The sequence below is a fragment of the Idiotropiscis lumnitzeri genome, chromosome 20 (genome assembly GCF_059441095.1).
Source record: "Idiotropiscis lumnitzeri isolate Australia: NSW breed Sydney's pygmy pipehorse chromosome 20, RoL_Ilum_1.0, whole genome shotgun sequence".
Classification (NCBI taxonomy): domain Eukaryota; kingdom Metazoa; phylum Chordata; class Actinopteri; order Syngnathiformes; family Syngnathidae; genus Idiotropiscis; species Idiotropiscis lumnitzeri.
This window is the reverse complement of record NC_142410.1, coordinates 4,904,547-4,914,770: the sequence shown is the minus strand read 5'-3', so window position 1 is coordinate 4,914,770 and position 10,224 is coordinate 4,904,547. Positions and strand designations below refer to the sequence as shown.

At 41.3% G+C, this 10,224-nt stretch overlaps 1 protein-coding gene across 4 annotated transcripts in view; it reads right to left on the bottom strand.

Annotated features, from left to right (window-relative positions):
• Positions 1-1,648: 1,648 nt before the first annotated feature.
• The window catches only part of LOC148317218 (retinoic acid receptor alpha), a 183,206-nt gene continuing 174,630 nt past the window's right edge, over positions 1,649-10,224 (bottom strand). For all 4 annotated transcript variants that reach the window (XM_088284077.1, XM_088284076.1, XM_088284078.1 and 1 more), the window contains 5 exons: positions 5,884-6,044; positions 5,619-5,795; positions 4,386-4,590; positions 4,138-4,296; positions 1,649-3,458 (listed from right to left, as the gene is read on the bottom strand). In XM_088284077.1, the coding sequence (XP_088140203.1) occupies positions 3,262-3,458; positions 4,138-4,296; positions 4,386-4,590; positions 5,619-5,795; positions 5,884-6,044 (899 nt within the window). In that variant the 3' untranslated portion in view covers positions 1,649-3,261. The remainder of the gene's footprint in view (positions 3,459-4,137; positions 4,297-4,385; positions 4,591-5,618; positions 5,796-5,883; positions 6,045-10,224) is intronic.

The following is a 10,224-nucleotide window of genomic DNA, read 5'->3' as shown; positions in this document are numbered from 1 at the left end:
GTATAACACTTAGACCATTACGTCAGCATTGTGCATAAAAAATATTGCACGTTGAACTCCGACAATTTATAATGTTCCTGTTATGTAAACAATATTACTTCAGATAAAACTATCATCCCAAAGAGCAATTTGTATTATGCATTTGACAATTTATGCAAATACATTTCTGGTATTAATCACCTAAAAGGGGCTCATGCTGTTTAATTGTCCATAAATCTATTCCCGTATTTCGTTGTTCATGTCCAGTGGCTGCTAGTGGTAGAGCATTGAGTTACTTGGTCTGTCTCAGACGTTCCTGGTAAAGTCAATAAAAACATAAAAATTTAGTTTACTAAGAGGCATTATTTGAACAATCACAGAAAAATGGGTTCCCACACTACATCGGTTTGGAATCACTTCGTTGTTGAAGTCAACATTGTGCTATTAAACCATTACCCACATTAACCACACAAACACCACTTTATTATTAAATGTTGGTTTTATTTTTATTTTTATTTTTTTTGATTTTTTTTTGCTTTCGTTCTTCTTTTTTCCCCCCAAAGTCACTTGATAATCTTGACAAAAAAAATTGCAACATATTCCATACTTCTCAAATGTGTGTAATCCAGATGAGCCGTGGAGAGAGAGTCAAATTGTGCGCTCTTTCGAACAGTCTTGCATGAAGAGGGAAGCAGCTTGGACCATACGGATGTCACTGGGTCTCTTTCAGTTTTTCTTGTGTGCGGGTGTGTGACTGAAGGAAAAAGATCAGGGCTCAGTAGCAGAGTATCTGTGTGTGTGCGTGTGTGTATGTGATGGAGGGGAGTGCAGTACAGAACATATACAAAGGACAGGCCAAGCATACAAAATGATTCCTTCCTGAGACGTTGGCGTGCGTGTTGTGTACAGTAAAGATGGTCTAATGACGATGGAAGTGAAGGCGTTTTGGCGTAAAGTGATCACAGGGTGCAGGGTTGCTTTAAAAAGTCATTCTTGAGGGGGGTACAAATCACCACTGTAATGGAGTCGTTTGCCACCCACTACAGCAGGGGTGGGGAACAATGATCAAAGGAACGTAGACAATAAAACCCCAGAGGAACTGTCACAAAAAGCCCCAAAACACTGAACATTTGATCATATGTATTTATAAATTTAGTACGGCCCTCGTAATAATTAATAGAGTGGTGCCTTGAGATACATATTTAATCTGTTCTTTAACAATACTCAAACACTCATCTTTCTAGAAATGAAGAGAAATTTGTTTCAGACCCCACTGCCTGCCCAAAAAACTAAAAACAAGTATATATTTCTTTTCCCCCAAACGTCAAAATATCAATTAAAAGAATGCAAATAATTGAAAGGGTTGTGCATCATGGTTTTATGGTTCTATTCAATTGTGATGTGTTCGGGCAAACGTAGCATAACTCTCAGTAAACTGCAATACTGGCCATTTTTTTGCAGAGGATAAAGAATAAATGCAATACATATGAAGCTATATCGGTTGCCTAAAGGGTGACTTTCAATTAAAATTGTTATCAAGTATATGGCGTTTTCCATTATGTGCTAGCATTGAGCTATCAGAGGTATTTGTAAAGCCAAGTTGTTTAGTTTTAGCCAACTGTTCTTTATCTGCCAAACTGCTTCTTATTGGAAAAGTGAGTTGCACCAGACAGTGCTTGTATTTGTATCTCAAAAAACGCATAAGTGGGGTCACTTGTATCTCAAGGCACCACTCTACCAGAAAAAGGTTCCCAACCCCTGCTCTACTGACCCAATCAGCGATTAGTGAGACTTCCTTGTGTTTTTAATACAGTGTGTACAGTCCACCATTCTTCACATTTGAACTCTCTGAAGGTGCGAACCTGAGCCTGATAAGCTACAAGTGGCATCCATGTTTTTTTTTTCCAAGAGTAAAAGAAAATACACCACAATTGATTCTGCTACATGGCCCAAAAAATGTTGGAGTGCTACTGTAGTCACTGACATTATGGATACACACGCGGAGGGGTTCTTGTGAACACCATTTTGTGGACAGCCAGTGACACGAGGGGGTTAAGGGTTTGTCCAGTATTTAGTAGGACACATAACTTGAAAGAACCTCCTTCAGTAAAGTGTGCTCAAAATGTATTTTTTTTCCTTGAATCACAAACCCATGAACAAAACACATAAAAGGTATTCTTTAAAAAAAAAAAAAAAAAGATCATGTGAAGCCTAAAACTCTTCATAGTTTTTAAGAAATTAATACAGCTTATATACACAAACTCAAAAGGCTACTTAAAATACACCTTAATAATGAATCTTCATTAATTGGATTTCTTGAAAGGACCTGTGACCATATCATACAACCAAGTTCATACAATCATTTGTTTCCATGTTCCTGGAGGCAATAAAATAAGAAAGAACCTGGATGAGTAGGAATAGATGCTCGTTTCATTGCAACTTGTTTTTCTGTGCATATTAGTGTGTGTATGTGTGCGTGTTTGCATGTGTGTGTATATGAAGTCATCTAAAAACTGGAAGGAAATGTCATTCTCTTTTGCCTTTTTTGTTAATTAGAATAATGTACACGTGTGATCAAACAAACCTTTTTTTTCTCTCATGATGGGCAAAACAGTGTGGGAGTACAACAATCTGTAATCTCAGAAAACGCGTCCTCGTTACGGCCTCCCATTCAATCACAATCGTTCCTTAACTTTTCTATATATTTATATATATCTTTGTGTACGAAATCTTTTTTTTTTTTTTTTTTGAAGCTGGGAAAAGAGAAAAGACCCAGAGTCTCCGAGGAGGAAGAGGAGGCGGAAGAGGAGGAGGGTCTTTTGACAAGTCCCGAGCTTGTAGTCTGCATCATCAACAGCAACAACAACAACAACAACGAAAAAGGAAAAAAAAAAAAAAGTGTCTGGTGTTTGTCAAATCTGTCCAGAAGTGTGTCACTTCCCATCCGGGCTGCTCTCACTTCCTGCGCTGCACACTGCATTCACACGACTTTCCAACCAGCTTTCTGAAGAAAGATGGAGGAGCAGCGATGGAGTGAGGAGGAGGAGGAGGAGGAGGAGGGGGAGTCATCAGCAGTGTTTACGGTGTGGTCTCTGGGCGGCGGCCCCCAGTTGTACCTCCCCTCACGTGAGGAAAAGCGAACCAGGGGGAGGAAGGTCTCCATCCGTCAGCAGTCAAGGCCTCCACCTTCGCCCCTCCTCTGACTGACCAGAGTGTTTGAAAACAAACAAATGAAACCCAAAAAAACAAAAATAACAAAACAAAAAACAAGGTGGGCCATTACTACGGCGATTGCGTGGCTGGACTGCTTTGGGCGGAGCTTGGGGACAAACTGGGGCTACAGCTGCCAGGCGGGGTGCCGCAGGGACGGCCCCCCGAGGCGCCGCTCTCCAGGCCCTCGGAGTTCTCCAGCATCTCCTGGATGAGGGGAGGCATGGAGCCCGGGATCTCCATTTTCAGCGTGATGACACGCTCAGCCCCTATTGCAAAAAACAAAAAACATGTTTTTTAGACAGATGGAAAGCTCGACAGATAGCACAATTAGCGCAAAATGGGAAGTGAAATATTGACAGTGGTATGAAATAGAGTTATTATAATTTAAAATATTGGATGTGTGCATAGCGACTTTTTTGCAACGTGAAAGAAAAAAAAATATTGAAATGTTAAATGTTAATATTATAGTCACATATTCAGTCCCATTTGAATAATGAGTGCAAATTAAGAATTATAAATATGGATTTTATAATGTATGGGAATACGCATAATAAGACTCGATTTATTGCTTTGGTAATGCAGTAATGAAATTCCAGACTCATTTTTCAGAACCGTATATAATTTGAAAAATACTGAAATTATGTAGATATATTTTCGGGATAGTCAGAGATTCATTCCTTTTTCATTCTTATTAAAAGGCTACAATCTTTAGTGTGAACTTCCCTTATGCTGCACTTTTACAATACAACTTTATTTATATAGCACATTGGTACATAACAAATATAATATACCCCAAAAATATTTACAAAAAGTAAAATATGGAATAAAAAGAATTGTCAACACACGTACAAATCACTGTCACATAAAATGGTCATTAAAATAAATAGTCCTCGAGACCCATTTTGACAACGTCATTAATATGCTTGAAAACAAAAAGAAAAGCACCTTTAGCGCTGATGCTCCTCAAATCGGTGATCTTCATGAGCATCTTGGGGAACATGTGCGGTTTGTGGGGCCTCCTCTTCCTCACGTAAATCTTCAGTGCCTCCAGAAGAGGCTCTTGCAGGACGTCCACCTTCTCTGCCTGCTCCAGATCCTGACGATCTACTCAGAAAAAAAAAAACACAACAAAAAGCTCACTTCTCCAATTCTGCAAGTGAATGTGGTGCAGTTTTTCGTTAATGTCGCCGTACCTCCACACAGCAGACAGATGGCGCTGAGCAGCCCGGTCTCCGCATCGTCCATCTCCAGAGGGATCAGCTGGTTGGCGAAGGCAAAGACCAAGTCGGTGAGCGGTCCGAAGCCGGCGTTGTGCATCTGGGTTCGGTTTAGCGTGAGTCCGTCTGAGAAGGTCATGGTGTCTTGCTCCGGGGTGTAGCGTGTGCAGATCCGAAGTATCTATGGATACGAGGGGGAAGTCGATGAGTAAGAGTAATTATGTCAATCATCCAAAAAATGTACGCCAATATATGGGGACCAACAAACAAATGAAATATTAATCCCATGACTAGCATTGAGCAAATTCCTCTTTTTTTTTTTCTATTTAAAGAAACCATCATGCCCGAGGAACCTATCAGAGACTGAAGGCGTGATTGCCGAGACGTCAATGAATTGCTGTGCACTCACAAGCACATTCAGAGCTAGTCATCGGCATCACCCGCAGGCTCGTGTTGACCTGTTAGCATAGCCCTTAATGGTTTTGCTGAAACTATTTTGGAATATCCAAATCGGAAATATTTGGCTATCATTTGATCAGCAAAGCTTTTGAGTGGAGAAAGATTGATCGTGAATTTTGGTCTGGAGTTTCGTTCGCTGTGTGCTACACGGATAGTGAATTTATTTGCCGTCAAAATCCCATTCTCAGTCTAGTTTTTGTTTCTTTGTAGTTTGAAAAATAATATTCGCGTCAAAGTCACTCCTCTGCTTAAAGTTTTCTCTGCTTGTTGGTCAGAAACATGTTTTTGGTGAACACAACAGCTAATGTTCTACTGCTAAATATCAGAAAAAGAAAGAAGGATGTTTTTTTTCTGATAAAAGAATAGAATCTACTTTTTGTTTTTGGGGAGTTAGAAGCTGACTTTGTCACGCAACACAAAACGCTCTAAAATGGCTGCCCATGTGAGGAAAAACAGCTTTTAGTTGGTTAATTGCCGTTCGGATTATGAGAGGGCGCTTAGAAAAATTTCTCCCTTGTAATCCTTGAACCCTTAAAGTTTGAGAACCCCAGAGACATGCCAATAAAGCTTTGCAAGTCTATGCAAAACCAAAACAGTGCGCTTTGAATGTGGCTCACATCACTGCCAAAAAGTAGGACAGCCTGACATTGAGGATCATGAATATTTGAAACGTGCGCTCATCAGCCAGCCGCAGGCTTTCATCCCCCCCCCCCGTGTCGACCGCGTCTCAGACCACTCGCTCGTCCTCACCAGGATGTCCAGACAGGCGGCTTTGAGCAGGGTGATCTGGTCGGCGATGGTGAGCGTCGTGAAGCCGGGGAGCTGCTTGGCGAATTCCACCGTCTTGATGATGCATTTGGTGGACAGCTCGCTGAATTTGTCCCAGAGGTCCACGTCCAAGGACACGCGTCGCTCTGAGCTGTTGTTCTGTCCACATATGAAGACAATGGCGGTTTGGTTACAACGCTCGGGCGGGGTCGCGACATTTCAACGTCGCCGGCGTCACGTGACTGACCGTAGTGTATTTGCCGAGCTGGCAGAGGGAGGGGAACGTTTCCTTGTGGGCCTTGCGGACCCTGTCGATCATCTGCTCCGTGTCGGGACTCAGCACGTAGCTCTCCGTGCATTCCTGCTTCTTTTCGTCCTTCTTCTTCTTGTTCCGGTCGTTTCGAACCGCTACAAGAGGGAAAAAAAGAAAAAAATACAGAAAAAATAGGAGTGAGGCTTTTGTGTTTGACTTTTGTTTTTTGATTTAGTGGTTGTGACCTCTGTCAAGGAAAAATGTTAACCTTTTAGTAGACAAGCCAACATATATATAACAAATAAAATTGAATAAAAACTAACACGCAAGGAGAAAGTTCAACTATGACAAGTGATGAAGAGCAGCTTTCAAAGCATAATGATAACGCAATATCAAAGGAGGAGAGAAAGGAACAAGGTCTAATTTCTTATCGTCACGCTAAAACAAAACCATACGGAATACATTTTATAAGTGCCAAGAAAAATATTTTTCCAACATTGTATACCTATCAAGCACATTGTGGGACAAACTATTAGGGTGACCCTCAAAATAATTTTAATGAATTCAAGTGTAAAATGCAAATTATATCCGGGTTTATAATAGGTTTTCATTATAGTTACGTATTTTGTTTTGACTTTTTTTTTATTTTAGTTAGTTTTAATGAGTTTTTCAAGCAAGTTTGTTGTATTTTATTAGTTTAAATTTTTGTAGAAAATTAAAGTCAACTCCAATTCCTAAATGACCTTCCCTCTGTGTAGCCTTAAAGTAATACTTATAAAAATAAAAAATAAAATCTATATTTTTAAATATTTTTTTTAAAAAAAAGACTATTTTACATGTACCAACTTTTAAAAATACATCATCCCATTTTTACTTTACTACTTCTAGTCAATTTGTAATAGCAATGGCCTATTGAGGTACACAAGCTAATGTTGTTGTTTCTTTATGCTAGCTTCCTTGGAAAAAAAGGCCCTCGACCCAAAACCCCGAACTAGCATACAGCATATCTACTACCCATATATACAGAAAAATAATATTCCTATAGTGTCATAATGTGTGAGCAGCAGCAACCAGAGTGTCATAATCTTACGCTGCGTGATATTTATCAAAGAGATGCGGTGATGATGAAGACAAGCAAACTCGCAATAATCCCGATGAGTTTCCCCGGAGGCAAACTGGCGGAATACATTTTTGCGCACACCCCAAATGACCAAAAGCACGAGACGGGGTGTTTAGCATTGGAATCCCATTACATTGCACCGCTCCATCCATTCCCCCCCGCCCCTAAGCCGTCCAGAACGAGGTGAGGTTTAGCGTGCGTGGGTGGTTTGGGTGAGATGGGGTGCGGCCTGATAAATAGCGAGGGGGGATGGAGCTATCCATAAGGCTGACAAATGACCACAGCTTTCATTAGGGGGTGCTGGCTAATCTAATAACAGAATATGACAAATATCCTGCCTCTAATGGTTTTCAAAGGGTGCGGTTGTGGAGGCGAGAGCGGCTAAAGCCTTCCAGCACTTTCTGTGTTGAACAAAACATTCCCTCTTAGTGTGGCAGCGGGCGCCAACGACAACAGAGTTAGATTCCCCCCAAATGGAATTCTTTGCGCTTTAACTCATCATAGCTAATCTTTATCAGGTTCATCTCTTGTCCCCTGGAGGAAACCTTCATTTCCCCCTCCTGGTGACCTTGGATCAGATTTTCTGGTTTTAATCCTAACCTTGACCATTAAGGGCCAGAACATTTGAGCGGATGGGAGATCAGTGACGGTGACAGAAGGGCCTGGCCCGCGGCCATGGAGGGAAGCGCTCCTCTGTGTCGCGGCTCATTCATCAGCCGGCGGACAGGCCTCCCTGCCAGGAGGAACATGAAGGCAGGTAGAACTCTGATGATGTACTGTGTGAGCCAGTCATGGGCTGTGAATTTGCCACCAGTCTGGATTTACATTTCAGTCGGGACCTTGCACCTCTTAACATAACCGCCGACGTCAAATGTCGTCAATGGGAATCCGAATGAGAAGCTTCAGCGATGGAAATTGTTGTGAACTACGATTTGTTTTATGGGACTGGGTGGAGAAAAGTCTTGGCCAAATCTGATTTGATCATTATCAGATGGGAAAGTAAAAAAATAAAATAAAAAAATTGGGATGTATCAAATCAATGCTTGATCATTACAAGCAGCTTGGAAGGGGGGGGGGGGTCCAAAATAGGTGATTTGTGTAAAACCAACCAACGTTCTACTGCTGATTACTAAAAAAAAACAAAAAAAACTAAAAAACTCAAGGTAGAAACGGAAGGTTTTTTTTTTATGAAAGAAGAGAGTCTAATCTTTTATTTGGTAGTTTCTGTGTTTACGTAAAACATGCTCAAAATTGGCTACCACTCAATAAGTTATTTTTATTTAATGGCTGGCGTTGAAAGAATTAAAAGCTACACGGTACAAATGATCTTATTCAAATTTCCCCTTCACACATCATCCCTCCTCCCCTCCCGAGCCAACTTACGAGGACGGTTACATAAAAGTGGCGTAAAGCGCTAACCATATTTGGGTCAAAGCCCGTTTGCGGCATTGACTGCGGATCTGTGTCGCAACATTCTCGATGTCCAATTAATTCCCAAATTAAAGTGGGGCATCCCTTTGTGCGCATGGACATTACCCGCGCTGACAAATTGGCAGCGCGATCATAAGCCGCACAACACAATTTAATGAAGTCATTAAAGAACTATTAGGAATGACTGGCGATCTGTCACGCTGAATTGCCACATGCAATAACTTGAGGAGGGGGGCGGAAATGAAAGAAATATGGCCTTTTGCTTCTTATTGTTTGCGTGTGTGAGCAATACATCTTAGACAATGTCATATGAAATTAACAAAGCTAATAGAGGAACTTTATACATTATGACTTTTTTTGTGGCTTTATGTTTATTGTGTTGAAATGATTTACAGTAGCTGGGGACAGATTGCGGGAACGCGCGCACACACAGAGATCATTCAATCATTTGTTCTCGATGCGGATTCCTGCCTGAGCCTTCACTTAACAGACAATTCCTGTTAGCGCCCGTGTGTGTGTGTGTGTGTGTGTGACAGTGAGAGGTGGGCAGACGGGGATAATTCGGGTGAGGGAAAATTAAAGCGCTGGCAGCTCGTCCATCACACAGATTAAATTCAATGAAAAGATAAAAATGTCAATCTTCCTGCAGTGCAGAGCCTACGTCGGCATTGATGAAACTTTCGCTCTCTTTATCCTCCAAAACGCCCTCTCGGACGCCCTCGCGAGGATTCCTTGATACTTGCAATGCATTCAGTTGGCTTTCGCTTGACTCCAAAATGCCATTTTGTGGAAGGAAAGGTTACGAACCAGTCAAGACGCAAAACGAAATTGTGTTTTGTTTTTTTTCCGTAGAGCATAACTAAATCCATTCTTTGATCATTTTTGTGCTGTTTCTGTCATGCCCTTAGATCAGGCGTGGGCAAACTACGGCCCGGGGGCCACATGCGGCCAGTTAAACGTTTTAATCCGGCCCGCCGAACTTGAAAAAAATTAATAAAATAAACCTTGTTAATTTTTTATTTTCTAAATACTGTGGTTTTTCAAAGACACATTGTTGTAATGATTTTGTTCACTTTCACTGAAAATTAAATGTATTTTTTTTCTCAGATGAGGTGAGGTTACCAAAACACTCCACCCATTTGCTCCTTGTCCGGCCCCTCTGGCAAATTTTAGAACCCATTGTGGCCTGCCAATCATATAAGGTAAAGTAAGTAAGTGCCTAGTTGTGTGAGTTAAAATGTGTGTACTGCATCTGACAAGTAAGAACACAATAAACCCCTTCATAGTAGAAATTTCGCGTTTGTGAATTCCAATTTGCAGTTTTTTGTTAGGAACCTCTCTTCACTGAAAAACTTTCAGGATTGCAATAAAAGTGCTCCTTCGCTGCCATTTTGTGACATCTTGGAATCAATAAGCTCATTTGAAGTGTGTTGAGGAGCTTCATTTAGATTAAAACAGAGCTTTGGTGCCATTATGTGGCATAAAATGACTTTGAAATGATAATTTGGGCTAGACGGCTATTTAGGGATATTAGCAAAGACCGTTCTGAACAGTTTTTTTCTATTTACTATTCGCAAATTGTTCTCATTCATTGTGGGTTTTGGTCCGGAACCCCCGTGAATAGCAAAGGTTCACTGAGTGAACGTTGCTACATAAATCTCCAAAGTGGCGCTGATGGAGAGACAGAGCTAAGATCATTCACATCCCCTCCTCCAACGCTGTCCCTGACGTTGTCCTCTTTGGCACGGCCACCTGGCTGCAGGCCTGGTGCTGTCGTCTGGAGC